The sequence below is a fragment of the Engraulis encrasicolus genome, chromosome 6 (assembly GCF_034702125.1).
Source record: "Engraulis encrasicolus isolate BLACKSEA-1 chromosome 6, IST_EnEncr_1.0, whole genome shotgun sequence".
Classification (NCBI taxonomy): domain Eukaryota; kingdom Metazoa; phylum Chordata; class Actinopteri; order Clupeiformes; family Engraulidae; genus Engraulis; species Engraulis encrasicolus.
Window position 1 is genome coordinate 38,490,949 of NC_085862.1, and position 20,102 is coordinate 38,511,050.

At 42.3% G+C, this 20,102-nt stretch overlaps 2 protein-coding genes across 3 annotated transcripts in view; one reads left to right on the plus strand and one right to left on the minus strand.

Moving 5' to 3' along the window:
- slc9a7 (solute carrier family 9 member 7) overlaps positions 1-8,877 on the minus strand; it is a 78,421-nt gene extending 69,544 nt beyond the window's left edge. For both annotated transcript variants that reach the window (XM_063201529.1, XM_063201530.1), the window contains exon 1: positions 8,526-8,877. In XM_063201529.1, the coding sequence (XP_063057599.1) occupies positions 8,526-8,808 (283 nt within the window). In that variant the 5' untranslated portion in view covers positions 8,809-8,877. The remainder of the gene's footprint in view (positions 1-8,525) is intronic.
- Positions 8,878-13,550: 4,673 nt separating this feature from the next.
- rp2 (RP2 activator of ARL3 GTPase) lies at positions 13,551-19,951 on the plus strand. Its single transcript, XM_063201534.1, has 5 exons — positions 13,551-13,904; positions 16,398-17,066; positions 18,614-18,728; positions 19,140-19,225; positions 19,360-19,951. Exons 1-5 carry the CDS (start codon positions 13,719-13,721, stop codon positions 19,441-19,443), a joined length of 1,140 nt encoding a protein of 379 aa, XP_063057604.1. The 5' UTR covers positions 13,551-13,718; the 3' UTR covers positions 19,444-19,951.
- The last annotated feature ends 151 nt before the right edge of the window (positions 19,952-20,102 follow it).

Sequence of the window (20,102 nt, forward strand, 5' to 3'; positions counted from 1 at the left end):
AGTCAAAATACTGTACTGTGATGCAAAAAGACAGTATAGCAATACGCCCTTTGAAAGTTCTGTTATGCTTCAGTCCAGAAAACAACCACATGATATGATGTGATAGTGCTTCATATCAGTATCGAGCCATAGCGCATAAATCTTGATATGAACCGAATCGTTAGTTGAGTGTATCGTTACAGCTCTAGAGTCTTCCATTAACACCTGAATAATATCATGGAAAGTACAGAAAAAACTTGTGGTGGCATCTTTCCCACAAAGGATGTTGAAATAAACCAACAGACAGTTTGCTGGACTTTGGGAAGTACCTGAGAGTCACAATGGTAATCTAACATGCAGTCTGTGGGATCAGAAAGAAGTGTACAGGCCCTGCCGTGGCCTAATGGTAGGGCACTGGGTTGCTATACCGGCGACCCAAGTCATTTGCCGCTCCTTCCCCGTCTCTGTCTCCCCACTCGTTTCCTGTCGCCTCTCTAACTGTCCTGTCACAAATAAAAGGTACAAAACCCAAAAAAGCAACAACAACAAAAAATAGAGAAGTGCACAAAGCACATCTATCGTCAACCTCATAATGCTCAGCAATAGCCTAAGATGCAATACCAGGTAAGTGGGCACAATATTCAATGTGTACTGAGGTCAGTGAGCAGAGCTCAGTATTGAACATTAGTATACCTCCTCTTTAAAAAAAAATCATATTACATTATATTATTTTATGTATATTTTCTTCCTGATAGAGACGGTAAAGAGTGGGGCAGGATGAGAGGGGAAGAGGCCCGGGCCAGACCCGAATCTGGGTTCACATGAGCATGCTAGCTCATCTATGGTTGAGTGCCTTAGGGTCAAAGACGTGCAAAATGGCATTGTCATTCAGTGTAACGGATACCTTCTGCTGACTGTAACGGTAAAAAAACATGATTTTTAAATTGTTTGAAGTGAATAGATGACAGCCGAGGCTTTCATGAATTCACTGAAAAAAATAAAATAAAAAGAGTCATGTTTTTTACAGTTGCAATCAGCAGAAGGTATCCGTTACACTGAGTGACAATTTCATTTTGCACGTCTTTGACCCCTTAGCATGCTTTTCCGCAGCACCCCCAGCAAAACTCCCACCAGATGTCTCATACTGTAGATGGGCTCCTGACTGAGTTAGAGGTTTTGGGGAGGGTGCACAGCACATCCAAAACACCTTTTGCAGGTGCCAGACCAATGTGTCAGACATTTGAAGGAGGTAGGTCTGCACACTGCCATTAAGCTCCAAAAAGTGAACTATTATTTAAATGGCAACATTTCTTCTCAGGCTTTTAGCTCAATTGGTACATCGTCTGCCTCCCATGCAGCAGGACAAGAATCGAGACTAGATCTGGACCACGCAGAATAGTACACCTTGTGGTTACAGAATATGGAAACCGTGTCAGTCAATTCAAAACAGAAGCAGCAAAAAAAAAAACAAGCCGCTTACACAGCCACTGCTTATCCCCGAAGGCTTTCCAACTTTTCTCGAGGAAACAAGCACACAAACACAAGACTTTTCCTCGCCTTAAATACTTGTGAGGAATTATTTCAGCTGAACTTTAACAGATTTGGGTCATCTTACCGCCATTCGCGCCGTAGATAGAACTGCATAATGTGCCAGGTGTAAGGTGCCCACACACACACACACACACACACACACACACACACACACACACACACACACACACACACACACACACACACACACACACACACACACACACACACACACACACACACACACACACACACACACACACACACACACACAAAACTTTCACCCTCATCCAAACCCAATACCACTTATTTGACACTGTAAAACTTGTCATGTCAGAGGCCATAGGATTTCCCAGGAGCAGCACTTAAAACAGTGCTGAATTAAACACAGAACAGTCAAGAGGAAACAAATTTGTGCTGCGCATCTCAAAGACTAGAAGTGACTGGGAGAGGAGTACACATAGACTGGTGGATGAAACTGTATGGAAGAGGAGGGCAAAAGAAATACAAAATATAGCTGCAAGCAGCAATGCGGGGCCAAGCAGTAAACTTGCCAAAGTCGCCACTGCAACAGAAGGAAATTCAGCGCCCCCTTTGGCCCAAATCTCGCCAATGTTGGTGTGCATTCCTTGGAGGGGAGTGTGATCAGGTGAACCAAGCTTAGTTTCAATCCGTTAAAGGACTGTCGAGATAGAAGCTGACTTCCTGTTACCTGTTGGTGGCACTAGAGAGTTTGAGCTGGGGATCTGTTTTTTTGTGGGAGGTCATGGGATTGACTAGTATGTGTGCAAAAAATCCTAAAAGAATCTGACAAACGGTTGCTGAGGTATGACCTCACTTCCTGTTTCGCCACTTTTACGACAATTTTGATTGGCTGTCACCCTAAAACGATGAGAGGTATCAACAATTCTTTGACAAGCCTAATGCCTATCAGTCTGAAGATGATGTATACCTTTTTGCAGGTCATTCTGACAAAAAATGTGGGACAAGTAGCATTTCATTGAATTTTACAAAATTCAAAATGGCGGAATTTTTCTTCCGAGTTGACATGACCTCATATAGTGCGGTTCAAAAGTTACAGGCATAAATGTACCTGCAGCTTTGACCTGCTTTGGCCAGCTTCGCTGCTTGGCCCCTAATGATAAGGTGACGTAGAAAAGACAAAGGAATGGTCTGTGTGTATATGAGTGCATATGTGCAGAAGACGGTGAGAGAGTCTATGTAGTGGCAGAGATGGGCAGTCACAAAGTGTCTTCTCTGTTCACAGACAGCAAATCAAAACCAAGAGCACTAGAAAGGATAACAGAATCCCACATGCGAGGAGTGGTGAAACACTCCACATATCCTAAAAACAAATAACCATAAAATAGCCAAGCAAATACAGTACAAGTCACTCCAATTTTAACACAACCACTGCACTCAACATTATTTACTAGTCAGCGCCCTCCACTCTACAAAGATAACATGGGACACAGCGAAGTCATTGTCTTGGACGGGCAGCCAACATTCCTCTTCTTGTCAATATACTGTTCAGGTTGTACCATTGCAGTCAGAAACAGACACTGTGTTGTTAACTCCTAACTCCATATACTTCTTCCTCATAACGGAACACACAGGCAAGGGGTGTCTTACACTAATGTGTTTGCATTGGGCCGTAACATACTGATTGAAGTGTGCAGTTAGCATTCTAGAACACTGATGCACCAAAAAGGCAGAATCTCCACACAGGTCTGCCGACAGAGTGGACAAAGGGGATCAGTTGTCCCAGGCCCAGGGTGGTATTGGGGGGGGTGGGAGGGCTCATTGTATGATGTTGGCTATGATTATGTACTCGATTGTAAGTCGCTTTGGTTAAAAAGCATCTGCCAAATGCAATGCAATGTAATGTAATGTAATGTAATGTCATGTATATTGAGAGGAGGGCCTTTCACATTATGTTGACCGGGGCCTGGCGAAAGCTGTCAGCTGCCCTGTCTCCAGTCTCCACATGATGTGGGGCATTGGGTCCACAAGCAGGCCTCTGTTTCAGAGGAAAGGCAGACTACTGCACAGCACACAGATGAAAAGCATGGAGCCCAAACCACACGCTACAGAGGAAGAGAAGAAACACAGCACCACACCACACTACATTAAGGCCTGATTCACTCTCTGAAAGCCACATGACCAGGGCTGACATCACGCTCGGACTCAATCAGTGTGAGTAATGGGCATCATGTCCCAGCGCTGCGTCCTCCAACCAGAGGGGGGTTAAACATGATATTTCCGGGGGTCCAGCTGCCAAGGGAGCTGGAGAAACCCCAGTCAATTGAAAGCCTTACGTTGCTTTCTCAATAGGGGAGAGGGGAAGCCAACAATCAGAGCCCAGCAGTGGCCTCATCATGTTGGAGACACAAATGACATAAGGTCATTTTGACAGTTGTGCTCTCCTTGCTCGAGACACAAAAAGAAACACAACCATTTCCACTACTAGGGCTGCACAATTAATCGAAAAATAATCAAAATCATGATAAAATGGTGAAATCGAACTCATGATTTTAATCGTGATTTAATCATGGCAATAGTGACCTACTTTTGAGAGCGTCCTTGAAGCCAGAACATACTGACTGGCTGGTGTTTCTGGCCAGAAATCTGTCAACTTAAGTTTTATGCTATTGCCTTTACATAATTATTACAATTAATTTTATTTTGCTCATCCCGTATGTAATTCATTCTTGGTTATATTTCGTCTTGTTATAATTTTCGAAAAAATTAGCAAAAATCAATAATCGTGATAAATAATCGTGATTATGATTTTGACCAAAATAATCGTGATTATGATTTTTTCCATAATCGTGCAGCCCTATCCACTACCGCAAAATAATAAAACGGACAAAATAAAGACACTGATGGCAGCTTTGGCTGACAATGTAGAGAGAAACACAGACCCGTTACCAAAAAATGCAGCAAAAATTAGCCAGACATAAATTCTGTATTCAGAGGCTGAATCTCTGAACGCAGTCATTTGTTAATGAGTCGAAGCACAGCAGCACAACCCAGCCGGCCTCCCCAGATAAAGCTGTCTGAGTGGCATTGTGTAAACACGCATAGCAATGATCATCCATCAGCCGATCCAGGCAATCTAACTCTTCTAAAGCTACTGGAAGGCCACATAAAAATCTACCAATCTGGCCCTGCCATGGCCTAACGGACGGTGGGGCACTCGGTTACTACACCGGCAGCGACCCGGGTTCGATTCCGGCCAGGGTCATTTGCCGTTCCTCCCTCATCTCTCTCCACTCGCTTCCTGCAGCCTCTCATACTGTCCTATCGAAATAAAGGCTAAATGCCCCTAAAAAAATGTATGTGTAATGTACCAATCTGGAGATGCTGTGGCCCAGTGGGCTAAGGTACCAAATCATAAAACTAGGTAATTGGGTTTGAGTCACTGCTTTCCATAATGAAGGCAAAATCCTAAAAAAAATCATCTAAAAAAACATTTACCAATCGAAGCATGACACACAACAGGTCTTGGCTCTCAATTTTAAATATAAACCTAACCGGTGACAATGCAGATGTTTGCCCTCAAGTCGGTCTAGCTGTGGTACCCTGTGGAATCTCATTAATGCAATCGGTCTCACCTCTAAGAACATCAAGCCTTTAGGAAGGTGCTATACACCAAGCTCCATCTGCAAGAAAGGTGCAATAGCCAGCGCAATCGCGAAGTTCTGCATGCAAAAACAGCAGTGTAAAAACTGTGCAAGGCTGAAATGACACCTCAAGATTGTTTCTGGAATACCAAGCACTCCAACAAAACACTGTTTTGCACAATCATTGTGCAGACCAAATTAGCCACAGATGTCAAGTGTTGCAGCAAGGATGAAGAAAAAGCCACGAGGACACCATCTGTATTTTGGCTATTGGGTTTCTCCATTTTGACCTGAGGTTCAGTGCCATCAAAGGGACATCCTATTCTTTAGTAGAGGACAGGAAGAGATGCTTGCTGACAGTGCAGGGCACTCGGTCATCACAGGCAGGTCACAACAACAGCAACAGCTGGAAAGGCACTTCTCCGGGGAGGCAGGCACACGCAGGCACACACACACACACACACACACACACACACACACACACACACACACACACACACACACACACACACACACACACACACACACACACACACACACACACACACACACACACACACACACACACACACACACACACGGTTTTTTTTTTTAAACTATTTCCGTTTAAAAAAAAAAAAAAAAAAAGATTTGAAAAACGATTTCCTTCGCATTTTCCTTGTTGAGTACAACCTGTAGAAACCATGAGTGCTTGAAAGACAGAGGGATCAAAAGCCTAGTCAAGTTGATGTAGTAAACTTGGGTTTGGGAGCAATAAAAAACCTTCAGAGAAGGGACAGTTGGGATGGGTTTACTGACACTCCCCAGGCTTTGTTTTACAGTTGCATGATAATGAGTTAGGCGACAGGCCTTCATTGACATACCAGAGGAGACATCGGGCTGCATATAGAAATGAATGTGTAATGAATGTGAATATAGAGATAAATGTGCATTATGTTGTTCAGCCCTTTTACTGGGAGGAATTTTGAAAAACTGACCAGCACCCCTCATGTAGAATGTGTACGCCTATGTGTGTGGGGAAAAAGGCATTGCCTACTCTCTTAGGCCTTTTTTGTCTGTAAGTTAACAATTTCACAGTGCTCCTAAATTCTTATCTGTGCTCCTATTTTGTTTTATTTTTTTTCATTGCATAGACCCCTGCATGAGGGACGAATGAAAAGTGTGTTGCAAACACAAAGGATTCACTGTACTGCATTTTTTTATATATAAATGACAATGTACTACTATACATGTCATGGGCAAAATGTTATGTAATTTCTTAAAGCATAAATGGCTGAAATGTAGGCCTATCGTTTCTCCATGCACCAATGTCATACTTTACTCATTGTTTTGTCGTTTTGCATTTACGCAGCGTGAATTTCCACGCCCCCAAGTCAAGCTGACTTGTTTATCACGCATGGTCACTTATAGCCGCAACCCATGGCATCAACCTTCTTCCAGGGCACAGGACAATACATGTGCATGCTTGGTCAAATAAAAGCAGACATGACACAGCCAAAGGGGACTGAATCAATGAACCCTGTGGAGCATGCCTAATAGTATATGAGCAAAATAAATCTCAGCCATGGTTGACACCACACCATCACCTGGTCACATGCACGGTAGCCGATTAAACTACAGTCCAAGGACAGAGAAAACATTACAAAGATTGTTTGTTTCACATGTGTGAGTGTGACGTTCAATATGCTTTCCAGTTTTGTGGCTGGTAGAGCAATCACTGCCTCTTGCCTGCCAAGATCTATGACACGAACACGGTTGATGAGGTGACAAGGCACAGTCACTCACAGCCACCGTGTGCCTAGCATGTGACTTCCCTCCCCAAACCCTATTACTCATTTGTGAAGGGGCCCCGTCACAGAGGCATAGCCTACTGCATGCAAGGCAACTGTCACATTCTAGTCTCACGGCTGATTATGATGGCTTGCCCACTGACTGACTCAGTCAAGTAAAAAATGTATGTCATATGCACAGGTCATTTACCATATCCTACAGCAACACTTTAACTTGAATGACCTCTCTCCAGAGCAGCAGTTAAATTAACTGTAAACCATACCAGCATGCCTGCATTTAACTCATTTACAATATTGGGCAATCAAAACAAATACAGGTGAATTTCATACAGCACACCCAACTGTTACTGCCTGGCTGCATAGGTGCTTCTTCCTGTGCCAGAATTGAGGAAAATGTCAGCTGTGTGGAGTCAACTGTTTGTACCTGATGATTGAGACCATCCACAGATCATATTTGTCACTAAAGACTAGTCTTCGGCATATAATCTGTAAACTGATTTACACACATAATGTGACAGAACCCTGTGGTTCTTGGCTTCCCAAGCACAGCTGTAGTTGCTACTGCCTATTCACTACAGAATTTCACCCAGGGTGCATCCCAATATGTGTCCTTGCCTCCTCCACTTGTGCTTGTCTCCTCGTCCCGCCTCCTGGCCCCTCCTCCGTGGAGAAAATGATAAAGTTTCCCAGCTGTCAGCCTCGCCACAACAACTTTTGAGGGACTGTTTTTCATTCACCATCCCAATTGCAAATGAGAAAAAGACTTTACAATTGAGCTTTTGCAAGATATTGAAACATAATGCTGTTGTCAGTGATGTCATCATGACGAGTAGCAAGTGTAGGAGGCAAGTGGAGGAGGCAAGGTCACATATTGGGATGCACCCCCAGTGTGTAAACCAGAGCAGGTAGCCTGCAGGAAGTAGACTACTAGGTTACTGACGTACTAAAGTTCACCTGGCAGCAATCAGGTAACCAATAAAGCTAAAGTGGGCCGAAATCCCTGTTTAGGTCATGCATACGGTGCGCAACACTGAATTCCTTGAACTGAATCATCACTGGCAAAGGAGACTCGGCACGGCAGGCTAAAGATGAACAGAACTGATGGCATCTGTCCAAATTACTAAGGCAGACTAAGCACCTTCCATACCCCAGTGTAATTCGGAGGATAGCATCATGTAGTAGGCGAAGCAAATCTGTCACTAGTCTTCTGGGGCGTTACTGTTTACACTGAGATGTAATATTATGTAGCAACTTGTTCTATTTCGGAGCTGTTACATTGTAGAACTGCTGCTGGTACGTTCCAGAAATGAAAAGGTCCCGAAGGCTGCTACACCACACGGAGCACACGAGCATCGCGCGTGCGATGGTTCTTCCAGTGCTGCCCTAAGTATTTCGGGGTCACAATTGCACATCCCTACACATGCTATGTATTGAGATGTGAGGATATTGGATGGTTAGCATAATTAGTGTTTACAGTGAAGGATGGAAACAACACACGAGTCATCGCGTTTCAGCTAGCAAGCTAGACAGTCACAGGCTCATTCATACTAAAGGCTTAAGGTTTCATAATGTGCTTGCTGCTCGAGCTAGCATATCTCACCGTATATCATCGCCAGGCCAGTTTCGTGTAGAAAACGTACTCTTCTGTGTTTGAATAGCCAGATGGTTAAAATAGTTAATGTCAGCAATAAAATGAACGTCAATAAATTCACGCTGTCCTGACGATGACTTTCCTCTGCCTCCTTCTCGGTAGCAAGTTCTTCCATACCACTGTCCTGGGCATTCATTTTGGACGCTAGATTCAGAAGAAAAAATAATGTAAGCAAAATCCTTTTCTCCTTTAGAAATATATCCAGATGCTTTGGTATAGTGACGACGTCCATGGTGCAGCAGGATGCTTGCTCCCTCTGGATGCCTGCTCCGTGGTGCTGCGTAAGGTAATGGCAAGGAAAACAATTAGGCACAGTGAAACCCTCGCCTGTGCAGTTCAGCCTTTTAAAGATACACTGCGCTGTTCCGTGGACATCGGTGGCGGGCTTGGAATTGCAGTGCCCCCCTAGACGAGGAACCGAACCACCATCTCTGCCACGCAATCAAATACATTTATTTTATTGGATTGTCTATTCATATTTGAGCTGATAAAAGTGGTGCAATGTAATTTAGTCTATGTTCTTTATGGACATCTGCACCAACAGTTATGTCAAACACTAGTGGTTACCTATTTCTTTAGGCCATGGTTAAAATAAACCATTGTAGTTTTTGGTGGGATGTCATTTCTTGTAAACTGACCCCCACACTCTGTAGGCCTACTTGCTTATGTCCTCTTTGTAAGTCACTTAAAAGCATCTGCTGAAATGCAAGCCTAATGTAATTTTGACTCTTTTTGAAGTTCCATCTCAGACTACAACCAAGTAGGCCTACTGTAGGCCCTTTTTTCTTAAACATAATCCTAGTCTAGTCCACCATTAAGTCAAAATAGCTGTTGGGTCAATGCTATTTCAGGTTTCACAAACAATAATTAAGTCAAACATATCCCACCAAGTCCATGCACTTGTGGCAAGTTTTAACTGCCATACTATGTTCACTTCCTCATCACATGGGCAAACTCTCTTCATACCAGTTTACAATCTGAAATCATCACCCCATAAGGACACACATTGCATGTGATATTGATGAAAACATGAGTGGATGCAGTGAAAACACATTTGTTTAGTTGTTGAACTCCAAAATATGTTACAAGAGATCCCTTTCATGTGGTTACCCAATATTTTACAATAAATTAGTGCATTTTTTAAAATGTCATAAAAATATGTAGAATATAGGCCTACACACATCTGTGTACTCCAAGTCTAAAAACAATATTTCAGTACCGGTATATTACTACAGAAAAACACCCTTTTTAGGTAGAACACTGAAGAAAATAAGTTTCTACTGTGTGTCAAGTTGAGTATAGAGTTTTACCTTTTGCATATTAGTGTTCAATGGTTCACATAAGAGTGTATTAAAATGACTGCTTGTGTGTGTCATTTGAGAACAAAATGACCTTTTTAGAAGCGAGTACATTGTTTTGAGACAAGACGCGCATTTTTCAGAGGTAGTGAAGAGTTTGGCCCGTTGTGTGTGAGGTTTGGAGATTTGTGTGTAGTTTTGAGAATTCGAGAACTGTTTCCGAAAATTGTGTGTAAGCAATCGAGAAAAACTGTAAATGTCCCTTATCTGCAAGCTGTGAAATGCTTCAACATGTTTAAAAACAGGAAAGTGAGGTTTCCTTTTTCATTCACTGGTTTCACTCAGGGCTTCCGAAGTATTCGTTAAAGTGATGAGTTGACAAGTTTTTGTGAAAGATTTTTTTTCAGCTCTGTCCTTGTATAAGCAGAATGCCATCCTGAGAAATGCATCATGCAATTAGTCCCACCAGAATCAGAACATTGTGGCTCAGGGTCCAAAAATGAAAAGTTGCTTTGATTCATTTTCAAGGCAAATACAGTCATATACATATTTTAATATTAAAAATATATATATAATGTTGAAAATTGGGACCAGTACAAAAACATTTGCACCTGCATTCATGTTTAATTTCTTGTCAGACAATGTCTTTTTGACCTTATTTATACAGCTCTCTGCATTGCCTAAATGGCTAACAATACAATATAAGAAATATTAACAACTCATCTACTCAAAATCAGTTATATGCATGTCACAGACCTCTCCTCCCCCTCTCCAACCTAGACAGACAGACTGACAAACAGACGGCCAGTCGGGCAGATCAATCATGTGTGAATGAGCTATGAGCCTCTTTTTGGAACAGGTGAGCAGATCGATCCAGACAGCCATATGCTGTCTCATCCAAGCCCCCAGAGGAGCGAGAGGGGGAAGCGGGATGGCCGTTTCATTTCTGTAATCAACTGCGGAGCTTGCCAGTCAGTTATCCATCATGGCCCGACTTCCTTGGTGCCCGAACACAAAGTCAGCCCTCAGCAAATTGCACCCAAACTATTGCGGAGCTGCAATCAATCTAGCAGCCACTGCTGCAGAGCCTCGCTGCCAAGGACAGATTACGGCATGGGCCTACTAGGCCCGGGGGCAAGGGCCCAGGTGCCAAGGGTAGGGGGCCCTTAAACACAAGCCTGTGTATTTCCATTCTTCTATTGGACTTTTTTAAAAGATATTCTTTTGGTCTTTTTCGACTTATTTTCGACTTATTTTCAACGTATTGGGAGAGAGAGAGGACCGGGAATCAAATCCAGGTCAGCCGCATGGCAGGCGAGTGCCCTAACGGTTGGCCACGGCAGGGCCTCTATTGTACTTTTACCAGGGGAGAAACCCCAGAACACCCAACAATATAGGGTCTCTAACCCAACAATATAGGGTCTCTGGCATACAACCCTAGACCTTTTTGGAAACTATACCAACTATGAAAGGGGGAGGGGGTCTTGTTTCTGGCCCAGGGAGTCATAATCTGTACCTGCTTGCAAGGCCGTTGCCAGGGTTTTGAATTTAGGGAGGTCCATATTGTGCGCGCGCAGCACGCCGTACATTTTTACTATTAAAAGTAGTCATTTTTGTCATTTATTTTCAAAATGCATGCCCCTTCACAAATGTGATGTTTTCATGAATATTTACTGGAATAAACTAACATCTACTGAACTGACCAAGCAGAGAAAAGTATGGAAGCATGGGAAATGTAGATTTCCAAAACATTTTGAGTAGGCATACTCAGAAATTGATGGTGATGATAAATGGAAAAGATAAAACTTGTGAATTGGCAGCATAGATTCTGGAAATAAACTGCTATCTGGCAACTCTGGCTCTCCGTCAGTATATGACATTCAGTGTGCTATACCATTGGAAAGGGCAGAAAGAGCCTTTTCCAATGGTACCACACACTCACCCATACACGAAAACGATGTCAATACAAACGTCAATTGAAACGTCTATGCAAAAGCGGAGATTTTAAAAAGCGATCATTTTCCCCGAAAAGTTAGGGAGGTCCGGACCTCCCTGACCTCAATGCTGGCTACGGCCATGCCTGCTTGCTGCAGAGCCTGGTTTTGGGTTTACATGAGGCTCCACATCTTAGCTGATGTGTCTCAGAAGAGCATCTGTTCTTATGAATGCCTTTTTGTAGCAGTTGCATTTGTTTGTGATTTCTTTATTCCGATTCCTTTATATCATTCTTTGAATACAAGGGCAGGTAGGAATCTTGGTGCATAAGATCAGGGTTGCTTCCCAACTGACCAACTGACGCCTCTGTAGTGGCAGAAGCGTCTCAATTACTATACTAATTTCTGATGGACACACACACACACACACGCACACACACACACGCACACACACACACACACACACACACACACACACACACACACACACACACACACACACACACACACACACACACACACTCACACAATGGGTAAATAATTGATGAGAGGGGAAATGCAGCATATCAGATGGTACCATACATTTGTCAGAGCCTGAATTTGCTATTAGCAAAAGCTGGTCAACCAGACAACTGCCTTATTCTAAGTTAATGTTTGGGTTATACCGCCATCTAGTGACACGTTCTGGGGAAGAAGAAAAAAACCTTTCCAAAAAGACACAAAATGTTGACATTGGATTTAGTGAAGGATTCATGATATGTTGTTTCAAAAACCCATGACACTAAATAAACGTATAACCATTAGCAAATATGTCCGCAATTATAGGTCAGTAACATTTTGGGTTGTGAGTGTGAGGGTATTATTACCACAACTAAACATATAGCCTATGGTTAAGAGTTGGGGTGTAATCAGAAAACAAAACATGTTTGACACATTTCAAAGTGTCTAAGAGCAATACACTGTGTAGTGAACTTAGCAATAATAACCATCATGAAGTGACCTCACTGTTGCCGAAACCATGGTGAAAAATGTTGAAGGCCTGGTTCACCAACCTTTTTAGTCTCACTCTGTATGTCACTCTTTCTACACTTGACAAGCCAGATACACCCTCAGTCTCTGCAGGTTGAATATTAACTATTGACTCGTTAGTTTTCTATAGCCTAGCTTTGCTTTGTCATTTGCATTGCATGATAGAGGCCATGCTTAACTGCATAAATTTCCCTCAATTCCTGCCAATGCCCTGCTTTTTGGTCTTATTACTGCATTATTACACAATCTGTCCTTGTGGATCAATATTTTGCTGCAACACCATGACATTGTGTATTTAGATTAAATCAATTGGTGCTCAAGTAGCCTAGTGTGTTTCTTTGGAAAGCAAAAGGAAAACTGCTGAATGTTTGATTTTTTGTTTGTTTCCTTTTTTTAACTCCATGTTATATACCTGGCAATAGGCCTATCTCAGGAAATGGTTTTGTTTTGGGGTTTAAAATAAGGCAGTAGGCTACAGTACAAGCAGGTAGGCTAATCAAACACCCATGGAGATAGGCTACTCTTGCCCTGCCTAGCCCACTTCTGAGCCCACACTAGAGCTACCACTATTTTGATTCGTTCGCTCCTGAGGACTCAGCCCCCCTCCACAGACCTGCGCCTTTGTTGTGATTCGCTGTTCCCAAGTAACGAAGCACAAGCCATTGATTGGCTGTCTGACATTAAGGAAACGGGAAGCTCTTCTCTTGAGTGCGTGATTAACTAACGCCTACACGACGGGCAACCTATCGCAGTTGCAGAATGTTTTGAAGCTTCAGGTTAATCCAGGCGTCTCTCCAGAAAGCTAATATTTGCTGGTGCTACTCAGATTTGGATATCCAGTTCTTTCTCTCCCAGAAACAGTTGTCTGTCTGGTCGCTGAAATGGGGTGTTGCTGGTCGAAGAAATCAAGGAGAAAATCTCCTGACAAGGAGCCTGCTCTGTCGGATATCGAAGAGGACGTAACCAACAATATTACTGCGACCAGCACCGAGGATAATGCCACGGCGATAAGCACCAACAACACTGAAGAGGCACCGAAACAATATAGCTGGGACAAGCGACCAAAGGTAGCCTACTAACTTGCACACTGTGGTGCATGTTTGTGTAGTTTAATTACATTTACATGAACCTATCTGTTACATACAAATCATAAAATGAGAAACATCATATTTGACTGGCTCAGGAAATATGGTGGCTAACCTCAGGCTCATATTGAGTGACATGACCAGCCAGACATTCTACAAAAATGTGATCGATTGCAAGACCTTGCAAAAGTTGCAAACCTTGGATGAAGAAAGTCTCTAATAGGAACAGCGTCTGTTGGCTTTAGTGTGGTGTTGTTTCTGTGTCATGCATTCATCCCTGAGCTCATCTTAGATGTTTTTCCCCCTACACAAGTGTCTAACGTTTATGGTTTGGGCCACCACCACTTCACGACTACTCTACTGCACAGGAAGACCAGCCTTTTGAACTGCGCATCCACTTGTTTCCGCCTGTAGCCTATATACTATATTAAGGTTTGGTACTGGTGTGGTTGACCTACCCTCTGAGAAACAATGTCATCCTCTTTATGACATTAGTGACATTAGTTACTCTACCATGTTGTGCCTTTCTCTTTCCTCTGACTTCACCACATGAATCTGCCTTATGTTTGAATGTCTGTGCTCTCCTAGATGAGGTCTGCAATGAAACGTTTTGGGAAATAGAGCCTATGTGTTTCAACTACCAGAGTAATGCACACTGAGAATCATCAGTTAATCTGAATTGTACTGATTATGATGACGTTGATTGCACCAACCTGTTGATAATAGTCCTATAGGGTCATTCCACGCCAAATCAACAAGAGCCCGCGCACTTAGGTCTCAAAAAATTCTGAAAATATTACCAAGTGTACCCATGGTACTTAAGAGAAACACTGTAAATTTATTTGAATGTAAGATGTATACTCTCCATGTTACAGCCAATTTTACTGGGGGAGGGGGGGTGCCCATTTTGTTCACACTCTTTTTTTTGTCAAAGTTCACAAGCCCGTAGCTCAATAACTAAACCATGTAGGAAGTTCAAATTTGGCATGCTGGTACATAGATAGGAATAGTTTGTTGCAAAACTGTCAGTTTTGGTCTGTATGATCCTGCATCGTCATGGCATTCCCTCAAAGATGATACAAATTGTACTGGAGTTTTTGGCTGTGCTCTGTTTAGGCCTTCAGAAGACATATTTGTGCCCAACATAGCCTCTTGATTTTTTTCCCCTTGTAGAGACAAGTAGGAACACTCTCATAAAAATCTATAAATAGAAAGGAAACCCCATTAGTGTTTGACCAGAAGACCTCACAAGTCTGACAAATCATTTTGGGTGTCATTTTCAGAGCTCCAGAACCCCTTGTGGGATTGTCCACAGATTTTTATTTTATTTTTTTCTTCATTCTCCATGAATTCTTCTTTTTAAAAATGCAAATGAGACTTGTCTTATGTGATGTTTTCTTTTGTAATTTCCAACCTGAACATGGGCAACATGCACATTGAGGGCAATATGTTTTCTATGCGTTTCTTCCGCTGCCATCTGCTGGTCAAAAAAAGTAACAACATGACTCCTTGTGCCTGACCTACTGTCTCTTTTGGTGTGCGAACCTGCTCCCACATTGAACGCTCCTGAAATCATTTAAATTGAAAGGGATACCTGCACCCCTGCACAGTGACTCTCGGGTGATCATGTCTGGGCAAAATTTGCATTTGATTATTTAGCCTTTACATTAAATGTTATCGAAATCATGTTGCTCTCTTTTTGCATTTTGCCCATGTATAGGGTGGAAATTACAAAAGAAAACATCACATAAGACAAGTCTCATTGGCATTTTTAAAAAGAAGACTTCATGGAGAATGAAGAAAAATATAAAATAAAAATCTGTGGACAATCCCACAAGGTGTTCTGGTGCTCTGAAAATGACACCCAAAATGATTTGTCAGACTTGTGAGGTCTTCTGGTCAAACACTGATGGGGTTTCCTTTCTATTTATAGATTTTTATGGGAGTGTTTCTACTTGTATCTACAAGGGGAAAAAATCATGAGGCTATGTTGGGCACAAATATGTCTTCTGAAGGCCTAAACAGAGCACAGCCAAAAACTCCAGTACAATTTGTATCATCTTTGAGGGAATGCCATGACGATGCAGGATCATACAGATCAAAACTGACAGTTTTGCAACAAACTACTCCTATCTATGTACCAGCATGCCAATTTTGAGCTTCCTACTAGGTTTAGTTCTTGAGCTACGGGCTTGTGAACTTTGACAAAAAAAAAGAGTGTGAACGAAATGGGCACCCCCCTCCCCCAGTGAAATTGGCTGTAACATGAAGAGTATACATCTTACATTCAAATAAAGTAACAGTGTTTCTCTTAAGTACCATGGGTACACTCAGTAATATTTTCAGATTTTTTTGAGACCTAAGTGTGCGGGCTCTTGTTGATTTGGCGTGGAATGACCCTATATTAACCAGCCTCCGTACTTGGATTTGGAACATGGTTAACTTGCATTATTTTCTATATCCTGGGTAATTCAGGTGGACCCAAAAGATTTCATGCTGACCGGCCTCAAGGACGTCACCGTGGGACGCTTGCCTGGCAAGCTGAACGGCCAGCAGTTTGTCATCCAGGACTGTGAGAACTGCAACATCTACGTGTTTGACCACTCGGCCACCATCACCATTGACGACTGTGTGAACTGCAGGATCATGCTGGGACCAGTGAAGGGCAGCGTGTTCTTCAGGGATTGTAAAGACATTAAGTGCGTGGTGGCCTGCCAGCAGTTTCGCACCCGCGACTGCAAGAAGATGGACACCTTCCTGTGCTGTGCCACACAGCCCATCATTGAGTCGTCCACGGGCATGAAGTTCGCCTGCTACCAGTACTACTACCCGGACCTGGCCTTCCACTTCAAGGACGCAGGACTGAGCATCTTCAATAACAACTGGAGCAACATCCACGACTTCACCCCGGTTTCCGGGGAGACCAACTGGAGCTTGCTGTCAGAGGAGGCGGCAGTGCTGGACTATGTCCCTGTGCCGGACTCCGAATCAGAGTTTAAGTCCATTCGGATACTGGCTGAGGCATCACGGAGCATCGTCCCACTGACCAGAGGAGGCAGGCGCAAGGGCAGCGACGAGTCCTGTCTTTTTGTCTTCTTTGCTGGTGACTACACTACTGCCAATGCCCGGAAACTCATTGATGAGGTGAGTTGAACAGGGAATACAAACAACACTGTAGCTTCTATTTCATCATGACATCAACTGACCAGATGGTATTGAAGAGCAATATGAATCACATCTTATGTGTATGAAAACCCACTGTCAGCTACATTGTCTTTACAGTTGATAGTTTATGTCATTGTGTTCCTGGAATAGTGACCTAGTTATAATCTAATGGAGATGATCAGGAAAGGTTGTCTAGAATAAACCTTGATAACGTTCTCTGGCAATTTACTGCCGGGTGTGAGGTCCCTGCACAAAATTACAAAATCTGTTCGTGGAAAATGTTTTGCTCACCCTGTGTCATGAATATGTCATACATTAGTCATTACAGCACTGTAGAAAAAATGAAAAAGAAAAATGCCCTCCAAGGGCTCCTCCCAAGACCATTTTAACTTCCTGTGAGGTTCTAAGTAAGCATTGGTGAAATTGAAACTATTGCCTGTAATAAGCTTCTGCTTCCAGATCAGGAACTCACAGTCACCGTCACTTCCCCCCGTCTCACACCCAACGAACATTTTGACATGTGTGTGAGAACTTCCAAATGACCATACGTCAAAGTGACAAATCGGTGACTAATTGAATGACTGATGGGATGTGGCTATTGTAATTTTGTAGGTTTTCAACAGTCTAGTGCAGACTAAGTGGTTTGATCGTGTCAGTCTGTCTCTCATAGCCACAGAAACTTGCTGATTCACAAGCTTACACTAGCTTGTGTGTTTTTTCTTTCTTTGTAGGTGATTTGTGGAAGCACTTCTCCCAACTGTTGTTGTGTTCACTGCATTGCATGTGTGTGGCTAGTTTCCCCCTCTCGGGTTGTCGGTTGTGTCACTAGATGAACCTGTTGAGAAAGCCTTGTGTCCCTATATGGGTTTAAACCTAAACTAATTAACATACAAGTGTCACACAGACCTATTATTAGAGGTTTATTTGAGCTTGTGACTGCATTTTTTTATTTTCATTAGTAGCTCACAAATGTTTGTGAGTTAAGCTTACACATTTGACCTTCTCGATAAGATGTATCATTTTTGTTGTTATTATTGTTATTATCTAGTCATTAATAGATTTAAGACATTAACAAAGTCAGTGTTGTGCGTGTGTGTGTTTGTGTGCCCAATCTGCTCACGTTTGATAAAGGTGTACTATAAGCTTATTGATATTCTTTATATAGATATTAATAAATAAATATTAATAAATACTAGCTTACCATCCCAATAACCAAGAAATACCACAAACTGACCAGCTGACTTCTTCTGATTTCTTCTGAATGGGATTTTATATTTTGTATTTCATCTTATGTAGTAGCCTAGTATTTCTTCTTTTTCTGTTTTGTGAAATATGTGTTGGAAAACCAACCCAGAACACCACCCACTATAAACCTTAAAAAAGCTATAGCAGTGTGTGTGTGTGTGTGTACTGTATTCCCTGCACTTGGGTTCACTTGTGTGAACTGATGTGCTGACTGTGAACTTGATGTGCTGTTTGTACAAGGATAATGTGCATTTATTGACAACCTGTATATGTGTGCCCAGGCAAGCACAAAGAACTTTGTGCTGGTCCAAACCAAAGAAGTGTCCATGCGCCCCGATGATGTCCTCAGAGTCTTTGGGGACAGTGCCGAGGGGCTGCTTGACTATGTTGCCAAGGGTAAGGTCATCTGTCATGACATCACTTCCTCCATGAAGCTGTAGGGTGGAACTCAAACTACCCCCCAACCAATGCCCTGCCTACGTAGTAATAAGAATAATAGAAAAGAAAGTAAGAAGAGTTCCACCCGTAGTTTCTCAGTCGTTTTAACTATTCTCCTTGTTTTTACTTTGTTTTTCATAAAAGCAATTACTAAATAAAATGTAATATGCTCTCCTGTGACCCTCATAGTGGCATCTAAAGTAGGCATGGTATTACACTGATCTTGTGTTGGAAACCTTACTTAGACAGTGATAACCTCACACATTTCCCCAACATTGTATGTTGCTGATTATGCCCTGTTGTGTAAAGCCCTTTTGATAAAAGCATCTGTTAAATATCATGTAATAACCCTCCTCTCTGTGACTATAGGTGCAGTTGTTGCTCTGGAGCTAAATGGGGACGGGGTGGTTGCGGCCTGCCGTACGATTGCCAACGAGGTCTTCAGTGGCTGCAAGGTAACTCGTATGAACACATAACGGATTGTATGCACTGCTTGATTAGTTTATAGGACTTTATATTATATTATTAGATGCTCAAGTTCAAATGGTCCATTTAAAATTGTTAATTTGCGCTATGATGTTTCCCTCAGGTGTTTGTCTCTGAAAACAAAGACTCAGCGTCCAGAGACGTGGACAACTTTTTCAACTTTGCTGACATGCAAATGGGGTTGTGAGGACGAGGGGAAAAAAATAACAGCACCTGAATATGGATGTAGTTTTTTTGTTTGTTTTTGTTTTACATATTTTTTTATGTCCGTCCTCTTTTTACCGTCAGTATTGTGAACTGAGTGACTTGCAGTCCACTTCAGTTCGCAACGATCATCAAGCTCACTAGGTACCTTTTTGCAAATCAGACTATTTATTGAATGTTTCAGAATGACGCTGTTAACGCCTTGTGCACTGAATTCACGCCACGCTGTACATGATCACTGACATCTTTTCCGTGCAAAAGCATCCCCTGTCGTAGCGAGCAGAGATCAGCACACCGGACAATCAGATTTTTAGCTTGTTGTGCTGAATGTGTTTTCATCTGGGTTTTTTTTAGGGATTTAATTTATAGTCATCTCGTGAAATAAGACAAAAGAAATTAATTTTACATCAATGAAAGATTTTGTAAGATTTTTCTATAGCTCACTGCTTATAATGTATATAGTTGTTGAAAATGAAAAAAATGTTGTGTAACCAAGGTGTATTGAATAATGTGCTGTGTCTATGTAATGTTTAGTGTGTCAAAACTGAATCTGTTGTCTTTTTGTTTATATTTTTTGTGAAAGGAAAGTCCACTTTGGTAGGCATGATGGTTATTTGGAATAACTTTGTTTAAACACAGTTG